Raw genomic sequence first — 22,214 nt, forward strand, 5'->3', positions numbered from 1 at the left:
GTAAGGATTTTTGATTACCAGGCTTTTTTGTAAAATAAAGTTGTCTCCCTTTTCCTCCTTCCTACCTAATATTTGAAACAATATGGTAGTTACTGTTAAGCATTTGTGATGAGGAAGTGGGTCAGGCACTTCTGACATTTTAATGAGATATTTGATGATTGAAAGATTCCAGATGGTCTCACTATAGATCCTTGTGTGTATTAAAGGTCTGCTATACAGAAATTGGGATATAGAAAAAGAAAAAGAATTATAAGACCTTTGTTAATATTTTGGTTTCTCCCCCTCCAAGTTTTTTGTTTGTTTTTTGGCAATGCTTGTGATAATGCTACTTCTGTGGTTTTTGTACCCTAATAAGTACTTCTAAGATGACTTCAACATGTGTCTTCTCATTGAATTCTTAATATTAGATAATGATCATTTGGATTAGTAAGTACTTAATTGTTATTATAAACTGAGCAGAGCGCAGTTTCTTTAAAAATTGTTCTGTCTTGGATAACTGGTTTCAGCAGGTCACATTCTAAGAGCACATGTTCATGTGGCTGTCATCAAAGCCTTTAGTGACTAAGATTTCTCTGAGAACTACCCATACATATAAAACCAAAAGTACTGTATTCAGGACTATCTTAGCCCATTTATTTCAGCAGACTCAACATAATTTCTCAAGAAAGTGCTAATCTCTATCTGTGTTATATACCTTTATTTTTCTGACAGGTTGACCTTAGTAGGAGCACACTTTTTTCAAGTGTTTTAAGTTAATCAGAAATGATCATAGGTTATGGTAGGTATTCAGTGTCACCTTTCCCAAAGTCAGGCCAGTCTTCCTGACAGTCTGCTAAGTTTGGGGCTGTAATTAAAAGGTGCTGCCTTTCGGATCTGTCAGCTCGCAGGTGAGTGCCTACAGGATTCCTTAGCCAGAAGACCATCCCCACTGCCTCCTCTTTAGTGCTTTCACCCACAGGCATTCTGGAAACTTTCTGTGGATGATTCTGACTTTGATTCAATTGTGAGCAATTTCTGGAAAAAGAGAATGTTGACATTTTACAAGAGTCTCTGCATTTGTCACTTTTTTAGGAGAACTCTGGAATATTAAATACCTATATACTTCATAGCTTATTTTACATTTGCTTTGCCTGAAACCTTAAGAGTTGTCTCAAGGAAAGGTACTTGATCTTCACTCTGAAATTTTTATAAATGGTTTTTAGCTAAAGTAAGTATCTGAACTAAGTATTAGTTGGTGGCAGCTTAATACTTAGCTAATGTGATTTGATTAAACTAAATTTTATCATTTGTAATTTTTAAAAAACCCACTAGGAAAGTATAACATATGCATGTTAAAGAACATTTGGGAAATGTAGAAATATTAGAGAGAGGAAAGAAAGTTAAACCTCACCGTATACTATCATGACTAAAATGCAAACACTGTACTATCTATGTCATACACGAGGAATATACAGCTCAAGATTTTTAGAGTTTTCATTTTCTTGAATACTACCTAACATAGAATTTCGTTTGACACAGTAAAATATTAATGAGAAAGATAATCTTTTAGACCATTAGTGAGTGATTGCTTACTTTTTGAACAGTTTTTGCCAAGGTAAAGTACTCTTGTTTCACAAGTTACTTTTTCTTATTTATTGAAATAGAATACTCTTTAATGTATTGAAGACTTTAATTTTTCTGGCTAATAACTTTCTTAGACATGTTTATTTATATCACCATTTCATATAGCACAGTAGATTCAGAATCATGGCTCAGCACAATTATAGTCATGGATCTTTGTTGTTGCTTACATAGATTAAGCAAATGTTAAATCTGTAAATGACAAGGGTCTGCTGAATTTTCAGTCTTTTTCTTTCCTGTTATATTTGTAATGCACAGATTGAGATTTACAGAATGAAATTTAAGTAGAGATCATATATTCAATATGCTTGTGTCATGTCTTGTGTTGGAATATGAAACATTCAAAGTTAAAATGCAAACGGAATGTATAAACCCAAACGTATATATTTTGAGAGCAGGGGCAGACTTAGTAAGGTAAACAGCTCATAAACATTGTCTACAGAATAAATCAGAATCAGCCTTGGTTTTCAGAAACAGTAGAATTTGTCTAGATTAAGACATGTCACAAGTCTGGTCTCAAAATTTATACTGTATTGTGTTTATTATAAATCATTCCCTATGTATTCTTTTCAAATAAATGTGGGCTTTTGAGCATGTGTTGAAATTTCATTTCCATTCTGAGTATCCTTAACTTTGATCTGAAAACTATTAGATATATATTTTAGATATATTATTGGAAAATAAAATTTATCTTCTTGTCACACTTGGTTTAGATTGCATCTTTCTTCAGCAACAACGTGGACTACTTCGTTGCTTCCCTGAGCTACGGGCCTAAGACAGCGAGTGGATTCATCAGTCCTCTCTCAGCTGAATGCATGCTTCAATACAAGAAAAAAGCTGCTGCCTATATGAAGGCTTTGAGAAAGGTTTGTGAGCTGCTGTTAACATTTAAATCAGAGGGAAAATCTGGAAAAATTCCAGAGAATGGCAGTTGTTTTCCCACAGTTCATATTGTTTAGGTTTTATACAGTTTTGAGGGACAGGTGGTTGGTGGGTGTTGTGAGGTGGGCGGGGGTCTTTGGAGAGGAGGATGGGACAGAGACCTGAATCTCATTTCCTAGGCCGTATTAGACTTAACGTTTCCAGTGGCTGGTAGAGTGTTTAGGGTGAGACAGCCAGGCAGCCATTAAGTGTCAAACTTGAGAAAATCTTAAACTTGTAGAAATAAAAAAAATTGAAATACATTTATAATTTTTTCTCAATATAATAAGAATACATGATCATTGCAAAAAGAAATCAGAAGAAACAGCAGTACATGAAGAAGAAAGTCCCACAACCCAAAGGTAGCTCCTCTTAACCATAAAATTTTAATGTGTATACATGCATGCACGCACACACACATTATAAAAAGCAATGTATCTGGATACATAGACTGTTTCAGAATCTGTTTTTTCCTCTTTAATGCATTGTGGATATCTTTATATAACAAAAATGTATATCTGTAAGTATAAATTGTTATCATTTTAATGCATCTAGTATTTCATCTATAGTATTTCATTCTATAAATGTGTGATAATTTAATTAAGCCATCCATTGCTAGTGGATTTTTAGGTTGCTTCCTATTTTTCACTGTTATATGCAATACTACAGGGGATATTCTTGCACATGCAACTTTGTGTATTTACCTTTCTCTCTTTATTTCTTTCTAACTTTTAGTTACACAATGCATAAATACATTCTTATATTACATGAGAGCATTATAGGTAAATTACAATCCCTAATTCCAGTTCCTCTCCGGAGGTAACTATAGTTATCAGTTTGGTGTGTAACCTTCCAGACTCTTGGAGCATTTGTACTCATCTCTGTAAACTTTGAACTATATGCAAAATATGAAGAATATAAAGACTTTTCTAATTTTTTTTAACTAAAATGCATATTTCATTGTGTAGCTTCCTTTTTTCATTTAAAATATGTTTTAGAGACCTGTCTGTATCAATAGATATAATGGCTACTTTATTCATTTTAAACACAGCATTGAAATCTATGATATAGGTATTCCGTGGTTCACTTAGGTAGTCTCTTTTTGGTGGGCATTTAGGTTGATTCCAGTTTTTCACTGTTAGGATTATACTGCAATGGATAGCTTTGTAAATGCCTCCTTGGGCATATGTGTGGATTACTGAGAGGTGGAATGTTCTGGATAATGTGGTTTTAAGTTTTAATATTTACTGCCAGATTACCCGTAAGAGTGGTTGTACACTCCTAGAAACGTATAAGGCTACCTAATTGTTTTAATTATATCTTTATGATTAATTCCTAAAAATGGAATTGCTCATTCAAAGTCTGTGAATGTTTCAAAGGTTACCTTTTTATAGTTCACCAGCAATAGAAGTTTAAATTTAACCCGTAAATTTAATTTGTCAATCTTAGAAACAAGAAGTTCCGTGTTATTGTTCTAATTTTCATTTCTTTGCTTGTTATTGAAATAGAACATCCTTTCATAAATTTACTGTTTATATTATTTCAATTTCCTGTTCAAGTTGTTTACCTGTTTTTAAATAAATGTTCCTAATTGGGGTTGAAGGAGCTCTATGTTAAGGATTTTAGTCCTTTGTTTATGTTGGAAATATTTTTCCTCAGTTTGCTGTAATAATTTTTCAAAATTTAGAAGTTTTAATTTTTATATCATCAAACCAGGCTTTTTCTTTACGGTGGTGATTCTCAGGTGACTCTTGGAAAGTCAGTTCACCTATATTTTCTTCCAGTATTTTTGTGGTCTAAACTTTTTAGATTGAAATCTTCAGCCCATCTTGAATTTATTTATTCTGATATAGGTATGAAATTGGGGTCTAAATAGTTATTTTTCTAAATTATTAACTGATTGTCCTTGCATGACTTATCCTTTCTGCATTGACTTAAAAATGCAACATTTGTCACATAATACATTTTTGTATGTGCTTTTGTCTGTTTCTAGATTTTCTTTGCCATTCCTTCATCTGTCTATTTTGGTGCAAGTCTTATGGTTTTAGATAGTGTCTCTTGTAACTGGTATGACATGTTCCCCTTCATTCTTTTTCTTTTCTTTTCTTTTTAAAGTTCTTTTTTTATGTGTATTAAAGGAACTAGTCTATGTGGACATGCATCTGAATTTTATTATCAGACCTCATTTAGCATTCTTATTTGTAAGATCAGGGAAATGATGTGACCTTTTTCTTTATTTCTTACGATGCTTTTTCCATAGCCCCTCTTGGAATCTGTGCCTTATGAAGAAGCACTGGCAAACCGCCGGGTCCTTCTCAGCTCTACTGAAAGTCGAGAAGGCCTTGCACAACAGGTATGGCATCGGGAAAATCATGGTACTTGTTAAAGAGCGTGAATATAAAATCCCCTATAAAAGGTTTTCATACACATAGAGCAATTTAAAAGGCTATGTAAGTAAACATGTAAAGTTAATTAACACATGCTAAAAAGCACCATAAGCATAATTCATTGAAAACCATTTGTTGATACTCTAAATAAGTCATCCTGATTCAACTGGTGTTATGATTGCCAGTAAAGTAATATCAGCACACTCTGGCCATGCTGATTAATTATTTAGGTACTAGATTTAAATGTCTGAAATAATAAGGCAAAAAAGGGGGGTGTGGCTAGAGACTCAGTGAGTTATTTTTATTTCCTAAATGGACAGGAATGAAAAATTTCCAATGCTCAATTGATCAGTTGAATTTGGGCGGCAGGTGGAGGTAGGTGGTATTATTTTTTTCAGAAGTTGGTACAAACTGACCCCAGTTTAGCATTCGCCAGAGATTTATTTACTTTAACACCTGGCTTGCTTTAGTTTTGGAAAAATTTATTTTAAAGAGAGCACAAATTTATCTGAAACAATATTTTGCCTATGCTGACCTTATTTTCATTGGACACATATCACTTATCTTTTCAACATTAATTCAATAGGATGTTGAAGCTAAAAATTTAATCCACATAATAATTCCTAAAAAACAAAATTCCTGAGACAAACAGTGAAATGTGGAGTATCTTAAAAATTTATTTTAGATTTCCTTCTTATTTTATGTGAGGAAAGTAAGGCTCAAAGAAATTAAACAGCTTTTATCCATAGTAGCTAGTAAGTAGCAGAATGGTCTGACTTCAGAGCTATTGCTTTTCCCACTCTGCCATTGACCAGCTGCAGGCTAGTCTGATAAGCACTCCGGGTCTCACATCCTGCCTCTCTAAAGCGAGGATAATACCTACCTTTCAGGGTCCCGTAAGGATTAATTGAGCCAATGAGAGGCAGTGTGATAGGGTGAAAAGAATCAGACTTGTGAGCCAGACACATGAGGTCCCACATCCTGGCTCTGTTTGTTAGCTTTGCAGGTGGTCGAGCTGCTGGGACTTCAAGTTCTCCTCTTTGAGACGTGAGAATTGTAGGACTGTTAGGAGGCTTCAGTAGGATACTGGCAGGAAAATATCATGAACAGTGGTACGTGGTAATTGTTCAACGATGATAGTTGGTAAAGCATTTGGAATTCACTCTAAGATTGTTTTTATTTAATTCTCAAGCTTTCATTTGCCTTGAAAATTAGCTTTTTTTTTTTTTTTTTTTTTGAAAATTAGCTTTTTTTAAGCTTCTTATTGAAGCATAACATACTTAAAGAAAAGTATATAAATTATTAATATATTTCAGTGAATTTTCATAAGTAAACACATTAATGTAACTGGTAGCTAGATAAAATTTTTTAAAAAATATTTCTTTATGTAAGGTATATACCTGTAAAAAAAAGATTGCCAGGACCTCAGAAACTTTCCTCATGCCCCTTTCCAGTTACTACTCTCCTCTTTCCCCAGAGGTAACCATTATCCTGCATTCTTTGTTCTGTTGCCTGATACTGAACTTCATATTAAATGAGAATTATGTAGCATCTCTTTCAGATCTGGCTTCTTTTGTTCAACATTATATTTATAATATTCATCCATGTTATGTGTAGTTGTAATTGGTCCATTTTCATTCCTGTTAAGTATTCTGTCGTGTGAAAATACATTATTTATTTATCCATTCTTACAGCTTATGACTATTTGGGTAGTTTTCAAGTGTTTGACTATCATAGAGCTGCTATGGGCATTCTTATACTTGTCTTTTGATAAACATACATGTTTTTCTCTTGGGCATATACTTAGAAGTAGAATTGCTAAGTCATAGGATACAAGTTCAATTTTCAAAGATCCTGCCAAACAGTTTTCAAAGTGTTTGTCCCAAATTCCACTCCCCCAAGCACTATATGATAGTTCCAGTTGCTCTGTAAACATGTCCATCTTTGTATTTTCTGTCTTTCATTTTAGTCATTTGGGTGTTTTTTTTGTGTGTTTTGTTTTTATTCATTTGGGTGGTTTTAAATTGCTTTTTCTTGGTTAATAGTGACATTGGATACCTTCTTTTTTATGTTTATAGTAACATTCAGGTGCCTATTCAAGTCTTCTTTTCTCCTGTTTCTCTATTGGGTTGACTGTCTTTTTATCATTGATTTATAGAAGTTCTTTATATGTTATGGGTATTAGTCCACTGTTGGATACATGCATCTACCACTTTGTGGCTTTCCTGTTTACTCTCTTTATTATACCTTGTGATAAATAGAGATTTTAAAAATTTCATTCTAGTTCAATTTCTCAATTTATGGTTGTGCTTTTTGTATCCTGTTTAATAAAATGTTCCCTATTCCAGGATCAAGCTTTTTTGTTTTCACCCCTGTGAAGTAGTTTTGGTCTACATTCCATAAAGTATTTTTTTTGGCTGGTAAGTTTTGTCTGCATCATCCTCTAAGGTGCAGAACTCTCTGTTGCTTTCAAGGTTCAGCAGAGTTTGGAGAAGATTTCTAAACTGGAGCAGGAAAAAGAACATTGGATGTTGGAAGCACAGTTAGCTAAAATCAAGCTGGAGAAAGAAAACCAGCGAACTGCAGATAAACTGAAGAGCACAAGTAGTGGGCAGGTGGTTGGAGTAGCCCAGGAAGGGGCCGCCGTGGTGACCGCTGCGGGCCAGGAAGATGCGTCTGCCAAGGCTGTGCCAGTGCCCGTTCACAGCACTAGTTTGGTAAGTGTCTTCTTTTTTTAAATGGTAATTGGTGGGGATCCATCTTAGTGTTCAGTGTTAACCATCTAAAGTACATGTCACTTGATAACAGGAATAATCCATGTGCTCTAGAAAAAGCAGATTGGTAAGCAGGATGCCCCCTTCAAAAAAGCAACCTTATTAAATTCTCTTTGATTTTACATGTGAGACTTCCCCACGGTAAGGGCTGTGTTCCTGGAGAAGATATAGTAAGTCAAATTTAAGATGATTCTGTTTCTCCACTGCAACATTGGTGATATGGGGGTTATGTTTCTGACAAAGGACTAACTGCCTAACATTTTATAGAAATGACGACAAATAACATTTTTAACCGATTACATGGTGTATTCCTAGGTAGTATAAAGCTTTATGACATACGTATAATATAGAAACCCATCAGGTTAGCTAAACTTCATAAGACAATATACTGACAAGTTATTTTGCAACTTTATATTTCTTGCTTATATTTAATTGCAGTGATTTAGAAGGTGAAGAAACATCTCTGTTGGAATTATAAAATTCAGTTACATTGAGAAAAGTTTTCTGATTATATTTTCCTGCCCACTGTTAAAAAAAAATTAGAAAATCTAGAAAATGAGAAATCAGGAAGGGAAGGGAAAAAAACCCTCAAAATTAGAATGATCTCATTAAATATATTTTCGTTAGCATTTTTTGAGAAATTTAAGGAGAGCCATGGCACTTTTTGACAGCCCTGTCCTAAGGCTACCCCTGTAGCTCACTGATGCTTTTGAACAGCAAGTCATGGTCCTTCTCACATCTCCCTTGCATCTGATTCAGAGCATACCTGATAGTAATATATACAAATTAACTTCTGTTTTCAAGATGTATACAGACCTCACTGCACCTCAACAGTGTGAGAAACGTGGATTATTATTAGTTTTCTTAGGTGTGATAATGATACTTGGATTATTTAGGAGAATACCTTTATTTTTTGGAGATAAATGCTAAAGTACTCAGGGTAAGGTATCATCATATCTGCAACTTACTCTCAGATTGTTCAGGAAATATATACACACACAGATAAATTAAGCAAATGAGCAAATTGTTAATTACTGAATGTAGATGGTGGCTACATATGATTATTATACTTTTTTCTCCAACTTTTCTATATGTTTGAAAATTTTCATAATAAAATGTAGGGGAGGAAAAAAGAATGAAAATGTTTTAGAAAAGTAAAAAACGTAAAGCAGACTTCTCAGAGCAGTGGTTTGAATGGCTGCTATGCTCACTGGATGGTCCTGTGTGACCCCTGATGGCAAGGCTGAGTCTCAGCCACAGGTGTTGCATGTTGCCTCTGACAGGTGCAGGTGACTGCCTAGAAGAACATTTAGCAAACAGAGCAGAATCCTGACATCAGTTCAGGTACCATCTGGGGAAGTGCAGCACTTCCAGCACTCATCTTTGGACTTCCCTTCAGAGTCTGTTTATTGATCAGGTCAGACTCTTCTCCATTGGGTCTGATTTCTTCTTTCTCCTGTCTTCTCTCCCTGCTTCCCTGCATCTGCTCCTTCCGTTTTCTCCCATTTGCACTAACAGTAATTGGTGCTGTCAGGGAGTAACTATGGGACCAGACCAGGGAGGGCACTGATGACAGTGATAGTAATTGCAGTAATCATATGCCAGCCACGGTTCTAAGGACTTTTCAGTGTGTTAACTCAGTCAGTCCTCACACAGATCCTATGAGATTGCAGGTACTATCATATCTTCATTTTATAGATGAGGAAACTGGTGGACAGAGAGGTAGAGTAACTCATCTGGAGTCACACACTTGGTAATCTGGCCTTGTGCTCTGATGGGTGTCAGAAAATAGATCAGCGGACAAACGTATTTGTTTATGGCTTGCCTTTCTGAAGTACTGGAAATTGGCAACACTGGTGTATTTGAGTCATTAATATCAGTTGCTGAAAGTTGAGGACTGTCTTTTTATTTGAACATTTTCAAAGGAGAGCACACTATTCTTACATATGTAAGTGAGAAAGATTTCCAGGGACATGGGAAACCTTTAGTACCAAACACTATTGGTCTGTGAGTGATGATGACTTTATTTGGGTTTGGTGAGTTTGGAAGTTGCTATAACTTAAAGTTGTCTGTCTGGTTAGCACGTGTGTGCTATTTCTGTCTGCATCTGTTAAGGATCTCTTTCCTCCCACCCACTTCATAAGGTGCTAGCAGAGTAATTTTCATAGAGTGTGTTACTGATTATGCACTCTATTGCTTCTAGACTTTTAGTGGCTCCCCATTATCTATAGGGTATAGTCCACTCATTAGTTTGGCATTCAAGGTCTGTGAACACCTATTCCAAACTACCTTTCTTCAGCATTTCCCTGTACAAACTCAAACCGAGCTTTCTTTCCTGATAATGTTTTTTGTGTTTTTGCTTCCCTGTATTGTTCAAGCTGTTTCTTTTGCCTGGATGCCTATTTATTCATAACTCCTGTCACCTACATACTCAAATACTTTGCCTTCCAACTCCTCGACTCTCTTGAATTCAAAACTCTTCCCGTCATTAAGGTACAGTTGAGTTGCCACATTTTCCATGAACCCCAGTTTTGGGCATTGTCTTTGACAGTCAGGATCAGAGAACCAAGACCTGGTTGGCCTCCTTGCATTTTTCACAGTCTAGTCTATATGGTGAATCTATTCCCATCCCTTGGTTGCTTTCAGTCTAATGGAATGAGAGCCTGGATAGACATCTGTCCAAAGTGCTGGGAGATGACAGAGAAGTCGCCTGGAGGGCTTGGGGAGGGCATCCCAAAGGAGGTAACATCTGTGTGTTTCATAAATGAGCAGGAGGCCAAGGCAGGAGAAGACTATTTCAGGCTGAGAGAAGGGTCTCCCCACATAATTCACTTTCTCTCCTGCACGTGGCAGATTCCTGCCGAAAATAACCTGGAGACAATAGAGAGAAAACGGGAGGCTTTTTTTTTTTTTGCCTTCCCTGATGTTTCCTTTTCAGCCTTTCTTTTTATCACCCCACCCCCCGCAACCTCCCATCCTGCCTTAAGTGAAGTTAAGTGAACTGAGTGTGTGTGTCTCCTTCTGTTGTCTTCCTCTTGGGTGTTGGTACAAAGTCTATGCCCATTTTAAAGTTAATTGACTAACAAAGGAAACTCAAAAGTCCCCAGAAGATTCCTTTGGTTCAAGCACTTTGGGGCTGAAAAAGTTACATCAGATAGAAACTTCTTATTTCTAACCCTATAGCATTGCAAAAGTTAAATGTTTATTCTGTTTAATTAACATATCTAGGACTGTAATTTGAACATTCAGCCCCCTGTTAATTATTGTAATAAAAGATAGGGACTTCTCTGGTGGTGCAGTGGTTAAGAATCTGCCTGCCCGGCTTCCCTGCTGGCGCAGTGGTTGAGAGCCCGCCTGCCAATGCAGGGGACACGGGTTCGTGCCCCGGTCCGGGAAAATCCCACATGCCGCAGAGCGGCTGGGCCCGTGAGCCGTGGCCGCTGAGCCTGCGCGTCCAGAGCCTGTGCTCCGCAGCGGGAGAGGCCACAACAGTGAGAGGCCCACGTACCACAAACACACACACACACACACACACACACACACAAAGAATCTGCCTGACAATGCAGGGGTCACAGGTTCGATCCCTGGTCCGGGAAGATCCCACATGCCATGGAGCAGCTAAGCCCATGCACCACAACTACTGAGCCTGTGCTCTAGAGCCCGCGAGCCACAACTACTGAGGCCCACATACCTAGAGCCCGTGCTCCGCAACAAGAGAAGCCACCACAATGAAGAGTAGCCCCGCTTGCCGCAACTGGAGAAAGCCCATGCACAGCAAAGACGACACAACGCAGCCAAAAAAAAAGATAACAGTAACCTCAAGAAAGAAAAAGCACAGAAAACTACAAGTTTTCATTTTTTTTTGCTGAAATTAAAATGCACTGCTTAGGGCTTCCCTGGTGGCGCAGTGGTTGAGAGTCCACCTGCCGATGCAGGCGACACGGGTTCGTGCCCCGGTCTGGGAAGATCCCACGTGCCGCAGAGCGGCTGGGCCCGTGAGCCATGGCCGCTGAGCCTGCGCGTCTGGAGCCTGTGCTCCGCTACGGGAGAGGCCACAACAGTGAGAGGCCCGCGTACCGCAAAAAAAAAAAAAAAAAAAAAAAAAAAAGCACTGCTTAAATTCACAGAATTTTAAAATATATGTATTTCAAGTATAAAAACAATACAGTACGTTGTAGATAATTTTAAAATACAGAAGAGTAAAAGAAGAAAAAAATGTTGACATTTTCCTGAATACCCAACAACCACTGTTAACATTTTTTTTACATAATTTCATACTTGGTTGACATTATACTATATAAAATTTAAAATCTTTTAGCATAACACTAATAAACAAACATTTATCCTGTTATTAGAAACTCTATGTAAACTTATTGATTCCATAGTATTCAATATAGAATATACCTTAGTTTACCTATGACATTGGTTATAATTTTTATTATTTTAAATAACATCTCATTTTTATGCATAAGATTCTTTCTGCATCCAGATGATTTCTTTGGGGTATATTCTCAGGGTTAGAGTTATTGGGTCAAAAGGCATGAATGTTTTTAAGTTCCTTGATCTCTACTGCCAAATTATTTTCTCAAAGGACTGTATTAGTTTAAACTCTCATCAGTGGCATATGAGAAAATGTTGAAATTATGAATTTCGCAACTTTTTCTTGAAGTTATATGATTCCATTCCTTTTCAGGACTGTTTGCTGTACCACATTCTCAAACCATAACCCAGGAGTAAAGGGGATAAGGGGTAGATCCCATGCTTGTGATTTATTTTGCCAAATGTACTCATATTTGAATGTATAAAATTAAAATGATGAGTGTGTTACTGTAAACGGTTTTTCACTGAAAGACTAATTGCTATTCCTGCTTTAGTGTGTAGAAAATTATGGCTCCTCTATAAAAAAAGATCTTATAAAAAAGATCCTTTTACAGCTAGGTGGGCATAACATTCATATACTGCTCACAGTTCAGAGTAGTACTCTTGAGAATATTATTTAGAATCCATGAAAACTGTTTGTTGGGTATCATCTCTGATTAACAGAATCCATCAAAACTGAGTTTCCAATAGTTTCCTTAACTTACTGAGCCCAAGCACATGCCCTTCCACTTTGAACAATAAAATGAATTCAAGAACCATGACTACTATCTGGTTTTGAACTCTGAATCCACAAAAGCAAGCTTTAAAAAACCTGGCAGCACTTCAGTATGTCTATAATACATATACTTTTTCATTAGTTTAAATCTGAAGTTAATACTTATTAATGTCATAATGATATTTCTTCTTTATCCTTTTGACCTTTCCACCGGAGAGTTTGCTATTTGTGTTTTGCGTTTGGAATGTTTCGTTATTATGGTCGCCATGAAACTGTCTTTAGGTCTCCTTGGCCACTGCTTTGGAAATAAGCGTAGCAATGACAAGAGGAGTTAAAAACTGTTCTTCCTCTCTCTCTTCCCAGACAGTTTGTTGGGTTTCAGTGAAAACGGCTAACAGCATTCTGACAGAGGAAATAGTGATGGTCACTATCCACTACTGCCTCATGACAGAAATCATGACTGTGGTTACTTATCTGTAGGTCCAGCTTCTTTGTGTTGAAAGATGATTGATTTGAGGGTAATCGTCTAGAACTCCACTGCTAGTGTGCTTGGTTTTTTGTTGCTGCTGTTGTTTTGTTTGTTCATTTTGTTTTATTTTTTTTAAATGTTGCTTATTTTATTTTTATTTTTTTATTTTACTTTTTTGGCCATGCCATGTAGCCTGTGGGATCTTAATTCCCCAACCAGGGATCGAACCCCAGGCACACAGCAGTGAAAGCTGAGTCCTAACCACTGGACTGCCAGGGAATTCCCACAAGTGTGCTTTGAAACAGTGTGAACTGAGAAGAGAAAAACATTACAAGTGTTTAAGCTATTGCGTTTGAAGTGTAAGCAGTCTGTTCTAAAGCTTTTTTCCCTTATGTTCTAGATTGGGATTTTAACCAGGACGTCTGACAGTGAGGTAATGTGTGCTTAACATCATGTTGTTTGTTAGTAAACATCTTGCCACATGTTTGTTGACAAAATCCGGCAAAAGTCAGCTTCATCTAATTGCGTTTCTGACAATTCTAGCAAATGTGGATCCATGTTGCTTTTCTCTCTGGGTCAGTTTTAACTGTCACCAATAAATTACAGCCTGTCTGTAATTGCCTCCTTGAATGACTTGACTTGGCAGTTTGACAAGCTCGCTGGCATGTGGCAGGAGGCTGCGAGCCATTACCCTCCCAGTGGGCCAGCTGGCAAAGCGGGGCTTTTCAGGGCCTTGACCATCAGTGGGCTTGGTAGTTCTTTTCAGCCCTCAAGTGACTGAACCCAGGTCAGATTTGGCTTGTCAGATAGGTTTGCACATTTTAGTTTTGAAATATTACAAGATTTTGAAATATTACAGATATTACAAGCTCACAAATAACCATTAAAAGAACACTGAAGTCACTCAGCTTTCCAGTCAGTATGGTAAACTGGTAAATATAGTTCAAGTAAATTCTTTGATTTCCTTATTAGCCTTATACTTTAGGTAACCTTGAACTTCTGCATATATTTTTAAACTAAACTGAGTGGTGTGTCATTGCTAGAGTAACTAGTAGAAATCTAGTCTGGGACAAGGGCCATAAATTGTTCATTATAGAAATAGTTTAATTTGTTAGTATGTTTAAGAGTATAAGAGCTTTTTTAAGATAATTTGGGGGAAAAAAGAATGTTCAGATTTTTAGGAGTTCCAATAAATGCTCCCCTTTCACCTGTTCTCTTCCAGTTAGAGGAGGACATAGGAGTCAGACAGATTGAGATTTTGAAAGTTAGGTGTGTGGCAAGTAAAAACTGAGTGGAGAGACATGGCCCCATGGGTGGTGGGCCTCCCAAGACTTCACTGCTGCTTTGTTCTCTTGAAGCCTCAGCTTCATTGTGAGGTAGGCAGGGTGCTGAATAAAAGAAATTTGCCATATATATTTACCTGCGCTGTCTGAAGTTTCTCCGAGGGGTGGGAAAACTAGGATTTCCCATCGAATTTCAAAGGAAAATGTAGGAAATGTCTTTTTTTTTTTTTTTTTTGCTAAAGTGATATTAATTTTTTTTTTTCCCTCTCTCTCTCTCTCTCTCTCTCTCAGAACTGCTTCATTCCACTGGCATTTATTTATTGAGTTCTGTGTGCTCTGTTTAGGCTCCAGATGTGGAATCTCGGGAAGACTTAATTAGAAATCACTACATGGCAAGGATAGTGGAACTGACGTCTCAGCTGCAGCTGGCTGATAGCAAGTCAGTGCATTTTTATGCTGAGGTGAGTGGAGAGTTAATTGGATCAGGTGGATTTTTCTAACCCCTTCAGGAATTAGGTCACTGTCCTGGCCTCCTGCTGTTCACTAGAAGAGAGAGGTCAGAGTCTGTGTGTCTGCAATATGGATTTGGTTAGAGTTCGTTGAGATTGGTCCACATACCAACCAAAAATCTTTATTGCAGTGAATATAACAGGTAGCCTTTCTTATGGTTATGCAGCATGTTTTGGAGCATTATAATTATAGATTATAATTATAATCTTGTTTTAGAGAGTTATAGGCAGGTAACATTCATAGGTCAAGGAATTTTCGTTTAGGGAAATTCAAAGCAAAGTATGCCTGGTTCTTTTTTTTTTTTTTTTAAATACTCTCTAGTTTCTAATGACAACTTGTGGAAATCAGTTTTTGTAAATGATAAAATGCAAAATGTAACCTCTTTCAACCTTTAAAAAATACAGAATCTTTCTTTTTGTTACATTTTCTTCTTCCCTCACCAAATAATTCATTTCCTTAAGAGGATTAGAAAAACACTATGCAAGATAATAAAATTATACAAATTCATTGATAAGAAGGGGAGAAAATGAAGGAAGAAATTACAAATATCAAAGAGTGAGAAACAAATGATAAGATAGAATGGATGTCGCTCAATATATAAGAATACCTGTAAGGTCTTTGATGGGAAACTTTTTATTAAAAGGTTAGTTATAGATGTTAGACGGAGAATTATAATGCTTTAAACTGTTAAGGAAATTGACAAAGGAAAGACAACACCCTTCATTGGGATGCGACTTTGTGATTTTCTCCTGTTTTACAGAGACAGAGAAGAGTTGATAGGAATCCAGTTGCTAGGAGTGGAGGGGGGCTTTGCTTCTTTCCTCCTGCTGAAATAAATGATGTGCCTAGCTTAGTGATGCATACCTGTTTGATAAGATGATCAGTAGTGATGGCTGTTGAGCTGTAGAAAACGGGGAGGACGGCAAGCTGGACGACTCACCATAGAACTGCTGCAGTGCTTACCATCCCAGCCACTCAGTGCACGCAGCACATCATGGTGGCCTGGTTTGGATCCCTAACTGCCTTCTGAATTACTCTCTTAGACTTGATTGTCATCCTCATGAGGACCCGTGCTTTGCAAAACTCTTTCCCTCTTTTTCAGGTTCAGTGCTAAGCACACCGATAGATGTGCGGTTAAAGGAGGGTGGTTGATTCGGTTGGCTGAACTTTCCTGAAATTCTCTTGTGAGGAGTGAAATGAGTAACCGGGGAATTTCTGAGGCTGCCTTATTTCCAAGAGATTTGCTTATCTTAGTAAATTCTTTCAGCACAATTGTGACACAAGAATTTTTAAATTGTTCTAGTTTTTCCTTGTCTGTAAACAGGAAGTGGCAACCCTCTGTACTACTTTACTGGAATGGTCGGTCTGAGTGTCTGATGTTGACATAACATTCGAACATGTCTGAACAGATCCTCCTTGTCAATCTCATGGTTTATCAGAAAATTTAGTGATCCTTTTAATGGCACGCCCTCTTTGAACAGTAGTATGAAATAGAATTTTTCTTTTTGCTTCTTGATGTACTCTGTCTCTGGATAGCCTTGGTTAGAATCCCCAAAGAAAGCAAGCGGTTCTTTGAAGTCCTGCACTCACTTTTTTTTTCCATCTGTTGAGTGGGGCTGCAAAGCTTTTATTGTTTCTGTGATATGGTCTCCAATAAAGGACTTAAAGCACAAGAAAAGTATCTTAGGATTCATATTGCATGATGCCACTTCCCTTCTCATCCAGTGTGGGTGTGAATGAATCCTGGGTAAATGTAGAAACTTCTGGTGGTTTTGTAGCCACTGGTCATCAGGCTAGAGCTAGGAAAAAACAGCGATGAGCTTGGGTTAGTAGACTTTCTTTCCCTTATTAAAATGATGAGAGTGAGGACCACATCTTTCTTTTGTGTGCTCCAGTGTGTGGTACAAGGCCTGTAGATATTCAGTAGATATTTGTGGAAGGAAGGGAGGAAGTACTTTCGGTTTGGGGGATTGTTTTCTAGTAACCTTCCCTGAGGTAAATTTGGTTTGGGGAAATGGTCCCTGGGATAATTGAATGTTTTCTGATTTAACAGTGCCGAGCACTCTCTAAAAGACTGGCCTTGGCTGAAAAGTCTAAAGAGGCACTGGCAGAAGAGATGAAAGCAGCCAGTCAGAACAACAGCAGACTTCAGGTGAGTTCATGCTACCTAAGCAGTGTTGGTATGTTTTTTTCATTGAAAGTTCTTGGGCCAAAAGAATCAGCATTTCCTTTCTCAAATGGTGGCATTTAACCTCTAGACATAACATTTTTCTAACCATTTTATTTCTAACTCATTTTAAAGTAACATCTCATTTATGTCAGGCAAGAAGTAGTTGTATTATTTATTGCTCTGACTTTATTTTAATTGTAAGTAGTTTTGTAGTCAGCATTTCTTTGAATAGTACTTATTTACCCAAAGCCCTTCTTTTTTCTCCTCCTTCCAGTTAGTCCTTGTCATAGTGGGCGGGAGACTTGTTCTGTTCATGTGACTCTGTTCCTTCCCTTTACTGTTTCATAAAACTGATGTAAACTGAAAGGTAGGGCTGCAAAATTTTCCTCCTTACTCACTGCTTTGTTTTAAAGCCTAGCTTCCAGAAAGCCCCTATTAAATATAGAAGTGATACAGGCAAAGAAATAATTCATGCACTTCCTCCTGGTTTCAAATTCGTTTATCAGATTAGCTAGGAGCACAGGATTAGATTTTAAAAGGTCAAAGAGAGCCCGAGAGCTGGAAAGAGAGAGGAAGGTGCTTCTTCCAGGGAGGGCCCTGCCTAGAGGATGGTGGGCCGTCAAGGTGTGGGGTAGTGGGAACATGCCAGAGATCACCTTCCCCACCTCACCGAAGGTTCAGGAAAACCTAAGAGAATTGAGAAAGATCATATAGCACTCTTGTTTTTTTTGTGACATCTTTATACCTGGCACAGAAGGAAACTTTTTTATTTTTGCAAAGAAATTCCAAACATATTTTGAAGGCTGAGAAAAACCTCTGCCCTGTTTCTTCTAACTTTGCTCTCTTGTTAGGCCTGTGGCTTAACCTTCATATTAATTGATCAGATAGGTCATCTTGATAGGTTACTTTTCAAACATTTTTTTCCTAAATTAAAAAAGCTTTAAAGTGGTATGACTAGTGGGGTTTTGCTTTCTCTTTTCTTTTTTCCCTGGCCATTTAGGATGAGCTGACGACTACCAAGAGGAGTTATGAGGATCAGTTAAGTATGATGAGCGACCACCTGTGCAGCATGAACGAGACACTATCTAAACAGAGAGAAGAGATTGACACACTAAAGATGTCTAGTAAGGTAGGGGAGGAAGGGGTCTCTCTGCAGTGTAATATTTAATATTTAATGTATTTAATACAAGGTATTTCATTGCTGTGTGTTTCAGAAACAAAAGGTTAAGAGATCTGAAGTGTTTATAAATCATTTCACTTGTCTTCTTATCTGAAAGTAGAATGAAGATTGTTTGATTGAGTTGTAAGTTGAGAGGAGGTCTAACCTCTGAGGCCCTAACACTGTGACGGTTGCTTTTTGGCATTTTTGGCATTTTGGGCATTTCTGCTACTGTTCTGTTAGTTAGGAGGATTCTTGGGGGGTTTATGATGGGGATTACTCTATCTATGTGAATCTAAAATGGTGCTGTTGAAGAGTAACCTTCTTTAGCAAATTTATTCTCATACATATTCATATAACCTAGGACTGTCTTGTCCTTTAAATTCCAAAAACTTCATAGATTTCATTTCCCATAAAGCCTCTGCTTGTCCAGGCTCGGGTCAGTAGATATTGGTAATGTTTTTGTGTTGAAGGGCATATCCACGTACCATGTCTCTTTGTTGTATCATAATGTATATACTCTTATCATGAAAGGTAAGCTTCAAGAGGCCAGAGAGTTGGTTTCATGTATCATCTCAGATGCTTGGCATATTTTGATAACTCAGACAATACTCTGCCACCAGCAGCTTGGATTTACTGTCTCCAGCCTGTGCTCTTTGAAATCCACTGCTGCCCCTTACCGATCTAGCAGGCATGTATTGAGTTCCTGCCGTGTGCTGGCTCTGGGGAAGACATAGAGATGAACAAACTATAGCTTCATTTTAGCATCTGCCAGTGGTGGTACAGAGCAGCATCCCACTCAGTTGGTATCTCCTTGGAAAATGTATCATGTTAATGCACTAGAATCTGCGTTACGTAATTTTGCTTCTCAGTGGAGTTTTGTGTTATTGTTTGGCCTCTGGCTTCTTCAGAGAATGTCTGTCATGCTTTTCTGGGACATCTTGTGATGATTGTAACCACCAGTGTGGTTCTGATTCGGGTTCTCCAGTTACTTGTGCTTCAGGAACTTTAGCTTGGAGGTAGAGGGTGGAGTGTTGGGCCTCCTTTAACCCTTTTGGCCTCTTGATATTCCATCAGGGCAATAGCCGACTCATGTAGAAAGCACATGTGTTAGTGGGAGTAGTAGGAGAAAGCCTGCTTTAGCACCTAACATTTGAAAAAAAAGTAGCAGTGATTATAGGGAAAGTTTTCAGGCCTCAGAGCTGCAGAAGGCATTCGGTTCTGAATTGAGAAGGGTTATTGTGGGGTATAGCAAACAAAGCTCATTGTCCCAAAGGTAATTGTATTGCAGCCACTTTAGAAGTGAGGGAAGTTTTAAGCCCTCTTAGAACTTTTTAATCTAGTCCTTAGAATATCTGTCATTAATAAAACACTGAGTTAGAGATCCTTCTTCACTTTGTAGTTTCTGTTGTTAACCTTTCTTTGATCATTCTGTGGTTCCTGTATTTTGCACACCTCCCCCAGTTATTAGTCATTTAAATTGCTATGGCATCATCTTATGGCTGAGTTGACATGGCCTCCATTGGATGCCAAGTAAACGTCCTGAAACCATTTGTTTGCTATGATCTTGCTCTTAATGTTTGTGTTCTGCAATCATTTCCTACTTAATGAAAAAAAGTATTTATATGTAATAGTTAAATGTAGGAATTTGAACCTCTCCAGAAAGAAGAAAAGTTACATAAAACTGGAAAGTCCAAATCTCCATATGTGAGGGAATTGGGAATAAGTTAAGACATCTTCTCTCTAACTTGTTCTCAACTGGTATCTGATCTTCCCCTTGACAGTAATCATTCCCATTGGGGTGTTAGTTGGCACATGTTCAAAATTAGTACATATTAAGACCCTTTAAAAGGTGTTTATTTCAACAGTAAAGGAACATGTTCAGGCTAAAAGTTTTTATCAGCTTTATGAAATCATAAACTACATTGTCTTTGGAACAAAATGAATATTTGAGGTTTGATAAATCCAAGATAGCTTTCTTTTCTTTCTTTATTGCCTGTCCTCAGACCCCAGGGGAATAAGGTTCACGGACGGAGAAAGTGGGGAGAGTTAAAAGTAACAAACTGCTCTGTGATTCCTGTTCAAAAGTTAGCGATGCAAGGTTATCAGCTGTTCTCCCTCTTGGAAACTAAAGTTTTCCACAGTGAAATATGGCTTCCAGACAGCTTGGTGTCTAAACTGTGTGAATGATTTTTCTAGAGGTTGACGTTCTTATTGTTGACATTTTTCTTTGCACAGGGGAATTCTAAAAAGAACAAGAGTCGATAGTTTACAGAGAGCTGGTTGGTGACTTCTTTGCAGAGCTGCTACTGCTGCGCGGAGCTGCGGGGCCGAGACTCCACGTCCAGGGCTGGCCGCCTTCAGGAAGCTGGAGTGTTGTTGGACCTAGTAAAGTAGTCAGTGTTGTAAATGGCCTTGAAGTATTTAAAATATATTTGTAACCAGTAAGGTAAATCCAGAATTTGATGTTGACAGTGAAACGGAAAACAGTACACATACCATGGATATTGTAGGTTTCCTTATGCTGTTTTTACTGTGCACTTTTTAAAATTAGGCTTTAATTTCAGTATGTAAGAACAACAAATATTTTGTATATTTTCAAACTCAGTGATATGGTAATCAATTTGGTATCTGTGGAATAGGTATGTGTTTCTGGATAAAATGCTTAAATTGTCAAACTGTCATTAATTCTTACTGTAATTGAAAGCAGTTTCCAATTCTTTTTGATGACTTGTTCATTCTCTCTCTCTCTCCCTCCCTCTCTCCTGCTCTCTCTGTCTGTTCTGGAGGGAGTGGGCCTTGAAAACTTCAGATCTTGTGGGTTTATTATCATTGTCTTCAGCTCTTCAGTACCCTCTCTGTGTTGGAATAATAGCTTAAGGAAATTGATGTCAATAAATTCGTACTTATATCAAACTTTCAGTCTCTCTATGAAAATCTGATGAAGGAAACTAAAACTTATTAAAGTAAGCTTCACAAAATTACCAAATCCCAATTGATTTTGATATAATCTTTCTAATCCCCCAAATTGGAATAATTGTACAGTTAATCCTTTAATAAGGCTTTGAGTACCTCCCAAGGTACTTGTAACCATGCTTCAAGCAAGGACCCTGAGCCCTTTCAGGCTCCTCTTGGTTTCTTTCATAAACATTGTGTCATTTCAGTGTGTGTTTCATGGGTGAAATTTTTCCCAGCACCTCCATCCCCAAGTCTCTAAATATATTGCTCCTTTCTTCTGAGTTTCCTGCACATGCCCATTTCACTCCAGGTCCAAGTCCCCAGACTAGGTCCGCAGACCTGAAACCCCTTCTTCCTCACCTCCCTGCCTGTAGCTTCATCTCCTTTGAGCCTCTTCTCTAGGCAGTTGCTAGTCACCCTCCAAAAATGCTTTATTCTGTTTCACCTGAGAGCTCATCACCAGCTTCCCTCCGTGCTCAACATAAAGGCCAACTCCTTGGCCTCTGGGCCACTGTAGAGGCAGACTCTGGTGGTTGTGCCCAGTCCCCATAGTATGAAAGTGTTTGAATCCTGTCTTGGGGATCTCTGGGTCAGTCAGCTCAGTCCCATCCTCCCGGCCCTTTGAGTCCCTAGCCCCTTTGCCCTTTCCGTTTTCTGTGACCTGCTCATTTTAATTCTCCATCAACTGAACCAGCTGTTTTCACTGCAGCTGCACCTAAGCCCCCAAGCACCGTGCTGATTAGCTCCACCGTAAACCTAGAGTTTCCCGCGCCTGCTAGACCTTCAGTGTTCTGTGATGCTGCATTTGGAATTTCTGGTCTATTTCTTTTCCTCCTTTGGAGAGTTTGGGATGAAGGAGTGTCCTCAT

At 37.9% G+C, this 22,214-nt stretch overlaps 1 protein-coding gene across 2 annotated transcripts in view; it reads left to right on the forward strand.

Annotated features, from left to right (window-relative positions):
• PPP1R21 (protein phosphatase 1 regulatory subunit 21) overlaps positions 1–21,269 on the forward strand; it is a gene marked incomplete at its 5' end in the record, with an annotated part of 56,678 nt that extends 35,409 nt beyond the window's left edge. For both annotated transcript variants that reach the window (XM_082672446.1, XM_082672447.1), the window contains 8 exons: positions 2,334–2,486; positions 4,802–4,894; positions 7,403–7,645; positions 13,667–13,699; positions 14,894–15,010; positions 17,113–17,211; positions 18,230–18,358; positions 20,627–21,269. In XM_082672446.1, the coding sequence (XP_082528572.1) occupies positions 2,334–2,486; positions 4,802–4,894; positions 7,403–7,645; positions 13,667–13,699; positions 14,894–15,010; positions 17,113–17,211; positions 18,230–18,358; positions 20,627–20,656 (897 nt within the window). In that variant the 3' untranslated portion in view covers positions 20,657–21,269. The remainder of the gene's footprint in view (positions 1–2,333; positions 2,487–4,801; positions 4,895–7,402; positions 7,646–13,666; positions 13,700–14,893; positions 15,011–17,112; positions 17,212–18,229; positions 18,359–20,626) is intronic.
• Between the last annotated feature and the right edge of the window lie 945 nt (positions 21,270–22,214).

This window comes from Grampus griseus (genome assembly GCF_964374135.1).
Source record: "Grampus griseus genome assembly, chromosome: 15".
NCBI classification, from domain to species: Eukaryota; Metazoa; Chordata; class Mammalia; order Artiodactyla; family Delphinidae; genus Grampus; species Grampus griseus.